The 15,960-nt window shown below is 48.2% G+C and overlaps 1 protein-coding gene across 1 annotated transcript in view; it reads left to right on the top strand.

Moving 5' to 3' along the window:
• The window catches only part of Wdfy4 (WDFY family member 4), a 210,618-nt gene that overhangs the window by 77,975 nt on the left and 116,683 nt on the right, over window positions 1–15,960 (top strand). Inside the window, exons 28-35 of the mRNA XM_032919360.1 lie at window positions 1,034–1,239; window positions 2,065–2,234; window positions 3,969–4,094; window positions 8,253–8,417; window positions 11,342–11,545; window positions 12,128–12,242; window positions 13,698–13,855; window positions 15,653–15,891. Of these exons, the coding sequence (XP_032775251.1) occupies window positions 1,034–1,239; window positions 2,065–2,234; window positions 3,969–4,094; window positions 8,253–8,417; window positions 11,342–11,545; window positions 12,128–12,242; window positions 13,698–13,855; window positions 15,653–15,891 (1,383 nt within the window). The remainder of the gene's footprint in view (window positions 1–1,033; window positions 1,240–2,064; window positions 2,235–3,968; window positions 4,095–8,252; window positions 8,418–11,341; window positions 11,546–12,127; window positions 12,243–13,697; window positions 13,856–15,652; window positions 15,892–15,960) is intronic.

The raw sequence follows: 15,960 nt of genomic DNA, 5'->3' as shown, positions 1-15,960 counted from the left end.
TTCTGCTCAGTGTGAGACTGAGAATGGCAGTTTTCCTGGTGGGCTTGGATGAGGATAAAATGATTGACCGATGACCCTGAGATACCTGGGACACCATGGAGTCTATAAGCGAATTCTCGTCATCGTTATCACCACCATCAGATCGCTTTCACCCCCATGAGTAGGATGGCTACCGTCATCATAGTTCCCACCACCCCAACATCAGCATCATCATCACCACCACCACCATCAGCATCACCCCTATCGCTTTCATCACTTCCATTCCTATTATCATTGAGTTAAACGATGTAAATGGTGGAGCACATTAAGAGTCCTGTCAAAGCCACTCAGTTCATGAGCACCAAGACAATAATACTAAAAGGGAGGCAGTCTCTTCATTTCTAGTTCAGTATTGGCTCGTTTCAGCAGCCCACAGCCAGCCAACCCCAGTGCGGCAGCTGATGCTGAGAACCTGCCCTGCTTAGATAGCTCTCTCTATGACTCTTAAGTGGCCAGAGCTTTTACTCTCTCCGTTGTCCTTCCTAGACAGGCTTCTGACCACACTGCCTCTCAGTTCCCTCTAACAGATCTAAACTCAGCATTTTAACGTCCGTGTTTGAGTGACCGTTCATCACAGCTAACCCTTGGACGTTTCCAATGAGATTAGTTTTGACGAGATACTGTGAAGACAGGGGTGAATAGATGCATGTCTGAGATCACTCTGCCGATAGTAATGAAGCGAGATGGGCAAGCATGCGCAGTAGTGAGTAGGACTACAAGGAGCGCTCACATCCCCATGCGTGGACGTTGTTCCCAGTTGCCCTAGAAGCTCTCCCTGCTTACACAGCACTGTTAATGGACAGACCCATCCACTGTGCAACGATCTTGCAAGACTTTTACTGTATTCCTTCAAAATATAATCACAGTTCATGGACAGTGGCCAAGCGCTGCCTCACTCTCTTTCTGCGGTGACTCATGAAACGACACTTGTCTTCTAGGCACGCTTCTTGCTCATGGGCTGAGAGATGACTACTTGTATATCTTGCCCCTCTAGGTTAAAGGAGCAGGTGTTTCTGAGCCTGGGGCCCGATTGGTTCCTGCTGCTCCTACAGGGTCACCTGCATCCCAGCACCACCACACTGGCGTTGAAGCTGCTGCTGTATTTTCTGTCAAGCCCTTCCCTCTGTGGGCGATTTAGAGATGGCCTGTCTGCCGGATGCTGGGTAGAGAGCTGCCTGGAGGGGGTGGACATTATGATGGGTGAGTGTGTGGCTGTCCCCAAGAAACCGTTACTCTTTCGTCCTGGGTGTGAGTGAAAGTCAAGCCCTACTCACACCCTGCCCACTTGGGATCTTGGTAACCCTGTCCTCCAGGTCTGCACCAGAGCAGCCCTTGTCTCCTTAGATTCCCTTTGCTGAATCCCAGTGCCTCACGCTCATTAGCTTCTGTGGGCCGCTTTCCAGCCCTCAACTCTCCTTGTCTGTTTACGCACTGGGCCCCTTGTACATTGATTCTTCTTCTCCTTGGAAGCCTCTTCTAGTGGATGTAAACTCATCTTTCATGTCCCAGCTCAATGCTACTTTCCCTAGGACAAGAGGCAGGGGGCGGGGGTGGGGGAGAGCTGAATTGGGAGATTGAGCAACATCTCTCTGCTCCTATATGGCATCTCTCTAATGCCCATCATGATTCGTAAGCACATGTTAATTTGTGTGAATAACCTTATGTCTGCCCTTCCCACTACATTGTGTGCTTCCTGTGGGCCTGGGTCTGTACCTTTGAAGTGTGATAGATCCTCTGTCCAATGCAGGATTGCCTTGGTGCTTTCTGCATGGTTGGCATTTAGTATCTGTTTTTGATGAATGAATGAATAAATATAGGAATGAGTGAATGAATGGATAGATGAATGGGTAGATGGATCAATGAATGGATGAGCACGTTCAGAACTGGCCAGGAATGATTGCAGGGAACTTTCATGTGCTCTTGTATATGAAATACGTTTCGTCCAGTTTCTGTGGTATGGTCAGTATCTTGGCTTGGCATCAGTAACTCTTCTTACCTGGCTTTTGTGCCTCCCCTACCTAACAGACAACCTGAAGAACCACCCTGCAGTGCCTGACCAGAGCCCCTGCCTGCTTCCCGGGTTCCGGGTCTTGAATGACTTTCTGGGCTACCATGTTCTCATTCCGGAAGTCTACCTCATCGTGTCCGCCTTCTTCCTCCAGATGCCACTTACAGAGCTGACTGACGGGCCCAGAGTATGTTCAGGGTGCACCCCTGGGGAGGAGAGGCGCACTTCGCTTTCTAATTCCATATGATTATAGCTGTTCCCTAAGATTCTCTATCCCTCCGCTCCAGCCAGAACCATGTCTGCCCTGCTTCATTCCCTTACACCCTGCACCCCAGCTGGCTTCTAAATCCCTCCTATTAGCACTAATGACTTCCTTAACTCCTGCCCGCTCTCTTAGAATATCTGATGAGGTCAATAGAATCTATACCTTTCTGGTTAGTGAAATCACAGCGTGCTAGGGCTGGCCTCGCCCCAGTGCTGCACCTTAGGCCTCAGCACTGCTCATCAAGGGTGATTCCCAATCCATTGTCACCAAGAGAGGATTTTCTTTAATTCCGAGTGACTCTTTCCCTTTAGTTTCCTGATTCTCGCTGACCCTTCCTTTGCAGACCACAGGCACGTCCAACCACGTCCCTGAGACCAGGAGCTGCTCCTTAATTTAATACTTTTGGCCTACCTCTGCCCCATTTCTCACTCTTATGAACTTCTTTGCTAAATCTCCCCCACAGAAGAGCCCACAGTCACCTCCCCCCCGTCACTGTCCCCCCAACTCTTACACTTGCTTCAAGCCTTCCTGGGCCTTTATGCCTACGAAGTCAGATGCAGACCCCAGCCAGCTTCAGGTCTCCTTCAGTTTGATTACTTGACCAGCCTTTCCATCTGGCTTCACCTTACCCGATCTTCCTACTGTAACTTCTGAGTTATGCCCACGAGAAGACAGCCGCTGTGTGCTGGCCTGTCATGTGTCTCGTGTGCCCCTATTCCTTTCTCTCACCATCACCTGCTACTTCCGGCTGACAGCCCTAGACAATTTTCTCCACTGGGCCTCATTGTACCTCACATAGCATTGGCACCTGCAGGTGGCCGCCTCTTCAAACACTGAGTAAATGGGAGACAGACCTGACCCTTGACTCATCTTCCCAGGTACCAGCAGAACTGGAAATCATTTCTAAGCGTTTAGTTGAGTTGTTTTTAATGGAGCTAGGATAGAAAAAAACAAAAGCATGGCTGAAACATTCAGCCCACTGCATACTCCCATGTTTTATGGATTTGCCATACATTCCGATAGACGCAAGTAGTATGTAGATCGCTTCAGCCCAAGGTTCTGACTATGCTGTGTTAAGTTCAGTGAGACTTGGCGTTTTTATTTCTCTCTGTGTGATGGGTAAACAAACATCTAAGAGTCTAAGACCTGGGAGAAACACTTTACATATTCCATTTCACTTGATATTTAAACAATCCCGTGGGAGTAGATAATGTGAGTTTCTGTTTCATAGAGAAGGAAATTGAACCGCCAAGAGGCTCAATGGCGTGCTGAGTAGCTGCTCTGAGCTATTAAAAGGGCAGTGTCAAGCCTCCTGGTTCTACATACAACTCCTCTGCCCTTTCCCTGCACCTTAGAATCCTTCCTGTGTCCTTTAAATTCATTGTCCACACCCACCGAACTAGGTTGGGACACTGAATACCATTGAGATTAGAGCCCAGCGCCTTGTGCATGCCAGACAAACGCTGCTCTCCTGCTCTATCCAAAGAATTCCGTGTGCTTCTAATGCATGTGGGGCTGGAAGGTTTCATAAAGGCCAATGACCCATTCGGTTTCTGTCCTCTTGTTTTTCCTACTGGGGAACCCTGGGAAATGTGAAACACCTTGAAAGCTAGCCTCCGTGGGCAGATCTCCTTATGGTTCTTCTTTTTCCATAAGGAGAGCTTGGATTTGATGATTCAGTGGCTTCTCCAGAAACATTACCAGCAAGAGGTCCTCCAGGCCGGGCTATGCATAGAAGGCGCCCTGCTTCTCCTGGGGATGCTAAAAGCCATCATGAGCCAGGTGAGACCTGTTACCCATACAGTATACCAGAAGGTTCCAGTGGGAAGGAGTTTGGAAGGGTCAGCTTGTTTTGTTTCAGAAGCTTCCTAGTAAAGCTCTCATATCCATCCATTCTCTGCTATATAGAAAAATGCCTGTGACTATGTAATTTACCAGGAACTGAGAGGCTTACGGTTCCGAAGGGTGGGAAATCCAGGAGCATGGTACCAGCATCTGCCTGGCATGGGGTGAGAGCCTGCCGCTGTCTCATAGTGTGGTGAAGGGGACCCCAGGATGACATTGAGCAGCTGTGCTACCTTAAATGCCACCACGGGGGACCTGAAGGTTCCCAAGGAGATTTATGCCCTGTCGTCATGAGACATCTACTTCCTACTTCTTTAGTTGTGTTGGTTTTTTGGTATTTGGTTTTCCTTTTGGTATTGGGGACATTCCTGAGGAGACAAAGATGCCTATTTTTTTAAGAGGTTCATCCACATCAGGACCGATGGCCTTGCCCAAGAGATACTTGTGAGGTAGATACCTGTCTCAGAAAAAATGGGTAGCCTGGTACAGAGCCATTTGGTGCAAGAGCTGCTTGATTTTGATGTCCAAGGTCTATGAGGAGTGGGCAGAAGGGATTAAGTTAAACATCGTGGCAGCCATAACAGGTGAAGGTATTTGGTCTGGGAACAGGTCAGCAGGGGTAAGAGGTTGAGAAAGTCAATTTCATTCTGCAGATACAAGCCTAATGGGAGCCTTGCTTCCATGAGGAAACGCTGTATCTTCTCACGTGCAAAAAAATAGAAGCCCAAACCTAATCGCCTGACACCCCTCCCCAGCTTCTGGTACAGCCACTGTGAGCTAAAGGGGGGATAACCAGCAGGCACTTTAGGAAACCATGCCCTGTCCTTACAGACGATGGAGTCTCGAAAACAGTTTTTCTTTTATTTCCCCAATATTTTTGTGGACTTATATTTTCTATGTCAATAAAGTAGAAAAATGTAAGACTCGTGTATATATGAGATCAGCATACCTGTAATAGGCACATCTGGTGTTGCTTGGTTCATTCATTTTTACAAAGCATCTGCAGTGCACGTCTTTGATCGTCTTTGCTCTCTAGCTTGGTGACCTCTTGGGTGCAAAGTCTGTGGTGTGCATTGGCATTTAAAGCACACCGCCTGCACTTTTGTCTGAAAGCACTTCTCAGAAACATTTCAGTAGACTTTAAATACACGCCCCCAGCCATGCACTCACACCCACCGTCTGCTGGGCGCCTTAGCACTCGCAGACATGCTCAGCCCACTCTCAGAACCTCAGCAACATGGCAACACAGAAAACGGCCCCACACATGAGTTCTTTACCATTAGATCAAACCCACATTGTTTTAGCTTTTACCAGTCTCTTACCAGTCTTTTACCAGTCTCCTCACCTGCATGCAGATGTAGCTATGTTGCAAAGGCACAGACCCTGCTTTTTAATTTTACTTAAACAATCATTTGCTTTAATAGGTGTATATGTGTGCGTATGTGCAGGCATATGCATGCTGTGTCCTGGCCATGTTAAGTGATCACGTGTTTGGGTCTTTCAATCGGTTTCATGTGATGAGACTCCATCAACAGGATTTTTTGCATTCTTGTAAAGATCTCCTTCAATTCTTGAATTCTTACTTTCAGTGCACTTTGATGCTCTATTAACAAGTTTCTGTTTATTATGTTTATATGAACATTTATAAAGGCTATTGGGCTGGGATTGCTTTCCACTGTGTTATCGTGAGGTTTGATATTGGTATCGTGCTAATTTTAAAATAAAACACAGGTCCTCCTTTATATTAAAAAGGATGTGAAATTTACTAATTCTTATATTATTTAAATGCAAGTTTCCTGGGCCCAGGTTTTCTCCACGATTCTTGACCTCAGAAAACAGAGAAGAATCTGAAGTTCTGCAGTGCCCTTTGGGCACTCAACGACTCAAGACTTTCTGTTTTTGTCCCAGGCTTGTACAGTTTCCAACACCATTGACAGGGCAACGCTAACACATGGGCCCCTGAGGGACATGACAGCTCCAAGTGACAGCAGGGGTCTTCTAACTCATGTTCTGGGCGACAGTTTCCACCTTCTCACTTTCAGCTTTGAGATTCCTGCTTTCTTTCCCCCAGTTTTTCTATTTTTTTTTTAAAGAACCTGAAGGCTGGTGGATTTATTTTAAGAATGCTATCTTGGATATATTGATGAGTATCCTGACTTATTTATGTCACTTTCTAAGACTGTAATACTTGGCATCTTTTAATTTTGTTATTTCCCAGAATTCCTATAGTTACATTTTTAAAGATCTCTTGGTTCATACTCTCAATGTCCCTGTGGCTGAGTGTCTATATGTATATATATATATGTGTGTGCGCATATGCATATGTAAATATATATTTATTTACATTCTTTATTTTAAAAAATGTATTCATTCTACCAGAGGACTAATATGCAGTTAATTTTTGGGATATCTAAGATGTATATTTTCTGTCGATAGTATAAGAAGCCTGCTGTCTACCTAACCAATATGTTATCAATTAAAGCAAAAGGTGACATGTAAGCTCATTTAAAACTTAAAATTGTAAAATATGCAGAGGACTCAATAATGGATCCAATGAATGAACATACCTGTTAGGAAGGTGACATTTGCCGATTTCAGCAGATAAGATTCTACACATGGTAAACTTGTAGAGGGACGAGAGTGACAGTCTGGAATTTAGTCATAAGGATAACTGTAATTTCTACCTATGAGTCCCTTGGAATAGGCTGAGTGTTGATTCTGTGTGTTGGTGTGGCTACGCACAGAAAGAGCCTAAGATTCAGGCTGGTCAAGTCGAAGTTCCAGGCATCTATTCAGAATAGCAAGACTTGAGGCAGTAGCTGGATGTCTTGGCTGGGGCACATGCCAACCTCTGAACGGGCAGCTGAGTATGTTTCTCAAGGGAACTGGGTGGAGGAGGCTCAGTCGTGTAGCCTGGATCAGAGGGGAAGAGAGCAGAGCCTGTGAGGAAACTCAAGCTCAGACAGGGCACTAGGGATCAGCTCAGCTCAGTACAGCACAGCATAGCACAGCACAGCACAGCACAGCACAGCACAGCCCAGCACAGCACAGCCCAGCACAGCCCAGCACAGCACAGCACAGCACAGCACAGCACAGCACAGCACAGCACAGCACAGCACAGCACAGCACAGCACAGCACAGCACAGCACAGCACAGCACAGCACAGCACAGCCCAGCCCAGCACAGCAGCCCAGCACAGCCCAGCACACAGCACAGCACAGCACAGCCCAGCACAGCCCAGCACAGCACACACAGCACAGCACAGCACACACAGCACAGCACAGCACAGCACAGCACACACAGCTCAGTACAGCACAGCACAGCATAGCACAGCACAGCACTGCACGGCACTGCATAGCACAGCACAGCACAGCACACCATAGCACAGCACAGCACAGCACTGCACAGCACAGCACAGCACCGCACAGCACAGCACAGCACAGCACACCACAGCGCAGCACAGCACAGGGCAGCTCAGCGCAGCTCAGCGCACCACACCACAGCACAGCACAGCACAGCACAGCCCAGCACAGCACAGCCCAGCACAGCACAGCTCAGCTCAGCACAGCACATTCCAGGCTCCTGGAGGCCCCAGTGTGAGTCAGGGTGGAGTCTCTAGTGGGGGAGTTGGCTCTGGGCTGAGGAAGGCTGGGCTGAGTACTGACAGGCACACTCTTCCCTGAGCCCAGTATGCCAAGTCCACTAGCTCAGGGATGGTGTGAGGACACAGCACACTCCAGCAGATCTCCCAGGCTCACTCTCCTTGACTTTCACATGCTGGGTAGTCTTTGGTGAACCTCTCTAGACCTCTGTGTTTCCAACTGCAAAACAGGTAAATGTAGAACCCATTCCCTAAGGTTTGGGGTGAGGGAAGGATTAGATGCGAAACTCTTAGAAATGTCCACATCTGTTTGTGACCCACTCCTGCCATTGCCCAGCTGTCTCAGGTAATTGCCAGAAGCATGTCACATCAAATTTATGGAAGATATCCCCCTATATTCTAGCTCCTTGATCTCTCTCCGATACCTTCCCTGTCCCTCTGTCTTGCTGCTGCATGCTGGGCCCCATGCCATGTCTCACAGAGTGTGTCCTCAGCCCCCCGCAGGTTCAGGAGACGGTGCCTGGGAGCAGACACTCCCCAGCAGTATTCTTCAGTTCCTCGGCCTGGTGCACCGCTCCTACCCCCAGGACCCAGCATGGAGGAGCCCTGACTTCCTCCAGACCATGGCTATCATCACTTTCTCCGTGGAAACCCAGAAGGTAGGACTGGCTTTGCTCTGAGGCCTCAGGGTGATCAGCAGTGAACACCAGCATCCTTCACGGGTGAAGGACCTCGCGCCTCCCTGCCTCTCAAAGTTAAAATGCCCGTAGAGCAACTTGACTGAACACGGAATAAACAACACGGGTGATTTCCCTTTTCTTGGCTGAGGTGCAGCTCAAGGGCAGTGTCAGCTCCAGAATCCACTTTCTGTTTGTTTGTTTATTTATTTAGTTGTTAGAAATCTCAATAATGTAATATTTGATCAGAGTTGATGTTCGAATATATATTTGGTGGAACGTATACCACCCCCATATTAGGAAACCAGAATCCCATGCCAGGAGCCTGTTGCCACCTGTGCCATGGACAGACACTAGATGGTACCCCTGTCTTTCCTTCCACCTTTTCTTCTCAGTAATTTTTCTGTCTTCAGGCCCCTGGAACTTGATCCTGCTCTTTTTCTGGGTAGTAGGTTTGTGAGTGCCAAGCTCAGGGCAGGATGAACCAAGAAGAGAGAGGATGCAGGGACTCACTTAGGTCTAGAAGAGGTCTTGAACCTTGATTGCTGGAAAGTTAGAAGACAGGCTTTGGAAAGAACTGTGAGTTTGAGTCACAGAACCAGTCCCGGGGGTAGGGTCAGATGGGTCAGGAGCACCAGGGAACTGAGTGAAAGCAGGAGGTGAGAAATGGGTAGAGGATCAAACACAGGAAGAAGAAATCCACACTTCCGTTCTCCCCTGGTTGATTAGGAAGCAGACACCCAGGGCAAGCTGTAATGTTTTTTGTACAAGTTGTAACATTAGCTAGAAGGGCATATTAGAAGCAGGGCTTATGACCCCTGACTTTCAGGGTTGAGCATGTGCTAAAAAACTAGTGGAGTGAGTGCAGGGCCCTGAACCAACCCCTTCCAGAGATGTGTACATGAAGAAAATGCTCATCTCCTGAGCCCCTGGTGTACAGGAGCAAACCTGGTACCTTGTGGTGCTCAAAAGCCCCAGAGAAGACAGTACCAGGAAGAGAACAGAGCCTCAGAAAGAAAAATGTCTCTCTGTGTCCCTGGGCTCAGGCCCATCTGGCCAAAGGGTGGCAAGACTGAGAAATGCTACCTTTCCAAGATTTAAAGTGGCACTCCTCCAAACCTGTCTCCCCGCCATTATGCTGCCTTTTTTCTTTTCTTTTCTTTTTTTCGGAGCTGGGGACTGAACCCAGGGCCTTGTGCTTGCTAGGCAAGCGCTCTACCACTGAGCTAAATCCCCAACCCGTCTCCCTGCCATTATGATCAGCTTAAAATAGACAGCTGACAAGGTCTGAAGAGAGTGGTCAATGCTCTGTATCTATGAGCACTGTGCTTGGGAGTGTTTCCAGCTTCAGATGGAAACAATTTTAGACATTAAACATGTTTTTGTCTGTCCCCAACATGGGCAGATTTTTTTCATTATTATTCCATAAACAATACATTTTAATAAGCACTGCCACTCATGTGGAAATGAAAATATCGGGTCAGGGGGATTTGGGCCGAATCTATGCAAATATGCTACCATCGTATAACAGAGTTGGACATCTGGAGAGTTTGGTTATCTTCAGGGGTTCCTAGAATCAATATCCCATGGATGCTAAGGGACCAGCGTATTTAGTTTAAATATGAATAGAAAGACTAGAGGATGCATGAAAATGAGAAAAACAGTCACGCAATGGTTTGACCATCCATATATACTCAAGAACTTGCTAGAAATGGGCAAAAGAGTCAGAAAGACCCAAAGAAGGCCCAGCTGGCTACAGCCGGGAGAGACCCAAATGCAAGCTGGGTCAGGTGACCTGGGCCAAGCAGAGAGGACAGTCCTTCAGGCTGCCCTTACCATCCCCAATGGGTCGGGAACCTGGCTCCCAAAATCTGTGGCCGGGCACTGTGACCCTGGTGCTACTTCAGCCTGTGTCTGAGCCACGTTTGGCACCTGCTGAATTGGGGCATTTTAGCCAAGTGCACTCTGGCCCAAGGTGCTTCCTACACAGCTGTTACTTCTGTGGGAGGGAAATAGAGGAGAAAGTCCTCCACGGTCATCTTTGGCAACCACACAGGCCCCATCTTAGGGCTTCTGCTCCAGTTTTGAAGTACCTTCTTCCTTCCGTGCCTCAACCAAGTCAGCCCCGCCAGGTCTTTGTTGAACAGACAATGGGACAGAACCCTCCTCTTGCAGGCAGCCAATGGCCAAAAGCCTTCCATTTGCTGTGAATTTATATGGCGTCTTTCCAGTCAAGGCCGCAAGGAGCTAATTAATGCAGTCACCGCCTCCCTAGGTGCCATTAAATTCATTTTATGGCTTAATTAAGAATGGCTGCATTAATTTTATGAATGAGCAAAGGGAGGTGCCAACAGATGAAGACACATGAAAAGTTCACGGGGCGGGAGTCAAGAGCCCCCGGCCATGTGTCCTTGGGCCTATCATTTGGCCTCTTGGCATCTCCACGTTGTCCTGGACTTTCTAGGGAATGAGCCCTGTCTGCTTTATTTATTTTTATTTTTTGCAAATCCCCAGTGAGAACCTAAGTGCCAGGTGGCTTTGGAGAGCTGGGAGAGATTTCCAGCTCTACCTCTCTGTCCTCCTCATCCAAGGATGCTGTCTGTCAGCATTAGCAGTTCCGGGACAGGCAGAACACTGGGGACTTAGAGTTGAGTCCCAGAATCAGACTTTGCCATGCCCAGTATGACATTCTAGACCTCCCTGCTGGTCTCTGACTCTGTGGCTCTCCAAGTGCCTCTCAGACAGATATGGCCACCTTACACGTTTGACCCGGGCCAATCTCCTGGCTCTGCAGAACAGGTTTGCATGCAGGAGTTGGGTGGCTTTGATGAGGATCTTGCCCACAGTGACAGGTGAGCAAAGGCTTCCAAGCAGAGTCAACTACACTGCCCTGTCACTTCTCCCAGGAGGCCACATCTGAGTCCTCTAGAAACACCAGTCGTCCTGGGTCCTCGGCTGAAGCCAGCCATGCTGCTGAGGGGTTCCAAGCTTCTTTCAAGCCACATCCAGCTCAGAGGCAGCTGAGAGAGTTCATGCAAGTTCTCCTGAGGGAGCTGCTCCTTGGAGTGTCCAGCCCCAAGCAGTGGCTGCCCTTGGAGGTCCTTCTGGAGGTAGGTTAATAGGGGGCGTTGGTAGACTGTGTGCAGTGGGAGGAGACTGGTCTTTAAGGGTAGCTCACCCCAGACCTAAGATACCAGCTACTATTGGGAGTTTGACTGTTAGGACTGCAGTGACTTGGTATGGGACCTGTGAACCCCAGCAGACCAAGGTAGACCAACAGATGAATAGATGGGAAGTCCTTAGAATCAGAGCCTGAAGCAAGGATTTTGTGGTAGCGATTTGTAAGTAGGTATTCAGGAGAAGGGGAAGAGAAGCAGAATTCTGAGGCAGAAGCTTGTTCATGGGTGGTCTTAGCTCTACTCTCTAAGGGCAGTGTATCCTAGAGTCAATTTTTCATTGCGATAACTGCCAGGTGGCCATTGACTGTGGACTCCTCTGACTTGCTTCTTCACCCTGAGAGACAGCTTTATCTCCTGGGTGAGGTGGCTGGGTCATCAGGGGACAATGCCTCAGAGGAAGGCAGTCATGGCCGGTCAGCAGCCCATACTCACTAGTCAGCCAAGGAGAATGTGGTCACTCAGGGGACACGGTGACTCAATGGCTGGCGTCTCAGTCCTGGGCCATGTTTTCAGGCTTCTCCAGATGGTGCCACCAGCCAGCAGAAGCGAGACTTCCAATCCGAGGTCCTACTTTCCACCATGGACATATTCCACGTCCCAAGTGGGAGTGGCACGCCGACCCTAAGAGGTGAGTGAGTGTGTTCTGTGCTCTTCCTAGTGTTGGGCAGCTCACTGGGACATCAGGATCCCCAGGTTGAGTGTTACCATTCCCTAGCTCGTCTGCCTCTGTATCCATCTTCAGTGAGAGTCTGTTGACCTCTGTTGACACAGGTCGGGGAAGGGGGACGGTTGCTATTTTCCATGAGACCTGTCATAGTTGGGCTATTCTGAGGTAGAAACTCCTCCTGTCTTCTGGGTTCAGATCAGTCTCCTGTGACTTCGTCAGAAACCTGACTCAGGCTTCGGCAAGGTGAGCTAATGAAGCCTAACACACTCTGAGCCTTCTTACCCATGCTAACGTCAGACTCACTGCCCAGCAAGCATTTCTTGAACTAAAGGCCCTGGATAAAGATGAAGCATCCTGCAAGGCCACGTCCCACCAGTGTTTTCTGAGCCACACGAATCCCATTCGACACAGCTTGTCTCTAGGATTTTCCCCTGCCACACGGCTTGTGCCTTTCTCCTGATATCTGGCACAGAGAAGAGTAGGGAGCTGTATAGGAAGAATGCTGGCACGGCAACCCAGTGTTCACCTTGTCTCTGTCTCTGGATGGCAGTATGACTGGCTTGCTGACCTTGACTGTGCTTGGGACAGTCTTGGCTAACTCAGGATGGGTCTAGGAATCATCCGAGATCTCCACACACTGAGGTGAACACTCTGCCTGCTGTGTAAACGAGTCTGGCTATTTGCTTTACATCATGGCTCTCTCTGAAATCGTCCTAGTGTGCCTTCTACTCTGCGATAACGGTCTATGGTCAAAAGCAACTTGGGAAGACAGGGTCTGGTTTGGCTTATACATCCTGATGCAGTCCATTACTAAGGAGAGTCAGGCAGGAATGCACAAAGAGAATATGGAGGGCAGATGCTTACTGGCTTGCTCCCCATGGATTTCTCAGTTTGTTTGCTTTATTATACTTCCCAGGACCATCTCCCCAGGGCTCCTGCTACTCTCAGGGGGTTGGGCACTCTCACATCAATCATTAATCAAGAAAATGGCCCATTGGCTTACTTACAGGTCAATCTCATGGAGGCAATTCCACGATGGATGTTCTTTTGGTCCAAGATGACTCTAGCTTGTGTCAAGTTGTCTAAAAACTAGCATACACACCAGTCCAGCATGACAGCATGCCCTTGGGTCCCCTTCTCATTGGCCTTGAACATTCAACTCTCCTGTTTTCCTGTCAGAAAACCCCAAGAGGAAACACCCTCTTGGTTGACTTCTCATCCCCTGATTTATATCACTAGCTGACTTAATTTTGCTTTGAATAAACAACTTTTCTCTGTGTACCTACTAGAGACTCCATCTTCAGAACACTGGGGGACGTAGGTGACTAGGACATGGATACCACCAAGGATTTGTATGCTGTGGGGTAGAGAAACCCATTGGACACTAACTTCAGTCTGTTTCCTTACCTCACCCAGGCAGTAAGGAGCCTCAGTCAAATGCAGAAGCTGGTACTGTGCCTTCCCTTGCAAGCGTTTCCTACTTTACCCAGAAGCTCGTTGAGAAGCTGCACAGTGGGATGTTCTCAGCAGATCCAAAGCACATCCTCCTCTTCATCACAGAGCACATCATAGCGGTAAGAAGCTGCATCGCCAGGGTGGTTAAGAAGCATCCTCTGGATGGACTGGGAGTCTTCTTTCCCGGAGCTGAGATAGAATCCAAGATAGATAGGAGAAAAGGATGCTCTTTAAAGGCCAGGCATGCTTGATCGTCACTGCATACACCGAAGGTGGTCCCTCATTCCCAGTCCTTTCTCCTGTTTTCTGCAGCCCACGTCCACAGCCCTTAACTGTAGTTTGAGAGGTGCAGACAGGATGGTGATGAAACCATGAACCCTAACTCTCAGCAGTCTATTAGCAAATGGAACTTCAGAGCAGAGAAATACAGCAGTAGCTGCTCTACTCCAAGGGGGCCCAACTAGCAAGCCATCTTGACAGAATAAGAAACTGCCCATTGTTGACCTGTGTCCTGCAGAGGGTGAATGCACTTGTGGAGCAACCTGTGCTAAGACCCTATACTCTGGCCCTCTGCAACCTCCCTGAGTTTTTGATGAACTGAATAAAGTCTACTGATTCTAACTCCTTTAGGGGACAAAGGAGAGAAAGGCAGAGTTCAGGTGTTCCAGATGGGCCTGACCTTTGCTGACCAGCTAAACACCTCAGCCTGCCCTCCCTAGAGTAAGGTCCTATAATAGTCTACTTTATGATGTCATGCTACTTAACTGAAGCGATGTAGATGTAGATGTAGACGTAGATATAGATGTGTGTGCGTGTGTGTGTGTCTCTGTGTGTGTTTACTGGATTATTGCTAATTGCTCTTTCAATTAGCATTGTAATTATTAATAATATACCTGTTTTAAAACAGATATGAACAGCATATGCTCATATATTGAATGTCAGCCACCTCACCAGTGTTTCAGAAGCCTGTGATTGCTAAGTCCATGTTCCAAAATACGTCTGTGGTCAGCTCTTAGCTCCTCTGTCTTTATGAGTTTCTTCTTTAATTCTGCAAATTGCCTTTATCAATCCTCTCTTCAGTAGAGGCTCAAGAGTGTAGAAACCTGTTGACGGGTCAGCTTGTGCAACTTAAAACATACATTCATTCACATACATCCCATACATTTTTTTCAAAGTACTCCCAACTGTCCTTCCTTCTTCCCTTCCCCCTCCTACTGAATGTCTCCCTCCTCCCAAGGTCTCACTCCGCTCAGTTCATGTCCTTTTTGTAGCCTACTTCATTCCATTATAGTTTACTTGAGTGATGTCATGGACCATTGAGGAGTGGAGGAATGTGGCTCCTCCTCTCCCAGCAACCATTAGTTGTCTAGAGTTTCTCTGAGAGAGATGGGACCATTCCAGACACCCTCTCCATCTCTGATGGAATGTCAGTGGGTCCTGCCTTGTACAGGTCATGTGCTGGTGGCCACAGCTGCTTTAAATCCCAGATGTAACCTCCATATCATGACCAAAAGACATTGCACAGAACCCCCCCCCCATTCTCAGTTCTTAGTCTTTCTTTCCCTTCTTTTTTTTTTTTTTTGGTTCTTTTTTTTTTCGGAGCTGGGGACCGAACCCAGGGCCTTGCACTTCCTAGGCAAGCGCTTTACCACTGAGCTAAATCCCCAACCCCTCTTTCTTTCCCTTCTTGTGTGCTGTTCTCTGAGCCTTTTTGGAGGAGGTGACAGAGGTACTGTTTAGGGCTGAGTCTCCTCATACTCACCAGTTGTGAGTCTCTCTGCATTAAGAATTGTCTACCCTACACAGAAGCATCTATGACTGTGTAACGTCTTGGTAGCATTGTTTCTGTGGTAAACTCTCAGTGTGTCAAATTGCAAACTGTTCGCGAGTACGTGTGTCTCTTTTTGGTGGTACAGGTCATCGAGAACCCATCTTCCCAAAAGGACACGGTCATGAGTGCGTTGTACAGCAGTTTGAATAAAGTCATCCTGCACTGCCTCTCCAAGCCCCAGCAGTCCCTGTCTGAGTGCCTTGGCCTCCTCAGCATCCTGGACTTCCTACAGGAATGCTGGGACATCATCTTTGCCACCTACAATTCCAATGTCAACTTCCTCCTGTGCCTCATGCATTGTCTTTTGCTGCTGAACGCCAGGAGGTAAGAACCGAAGCTTTCTCTGCTGTGTTGGTGGTCAGGACAGAAAAGCAAAGCACGGAGGAAAGGATA

Source organism: Rattus rattus, chromosome 13 (genome assembly GCF_011064425.1).
Source record: "Rattus rattus isolate New Zealand chromosome 13, Rrattus_CSIRO_v1, whole genome shotgun sequence".
In the NCBI taxonomy this organism is placed as follows: Eukaryota; Metazoa; Chordata; class Mammalia; order Rodentia; family Muridae; genus Rattus; species Rattus rattus.
This window is presented reverse-complemented; position numbering and strand designations above follow the sequence as displayed.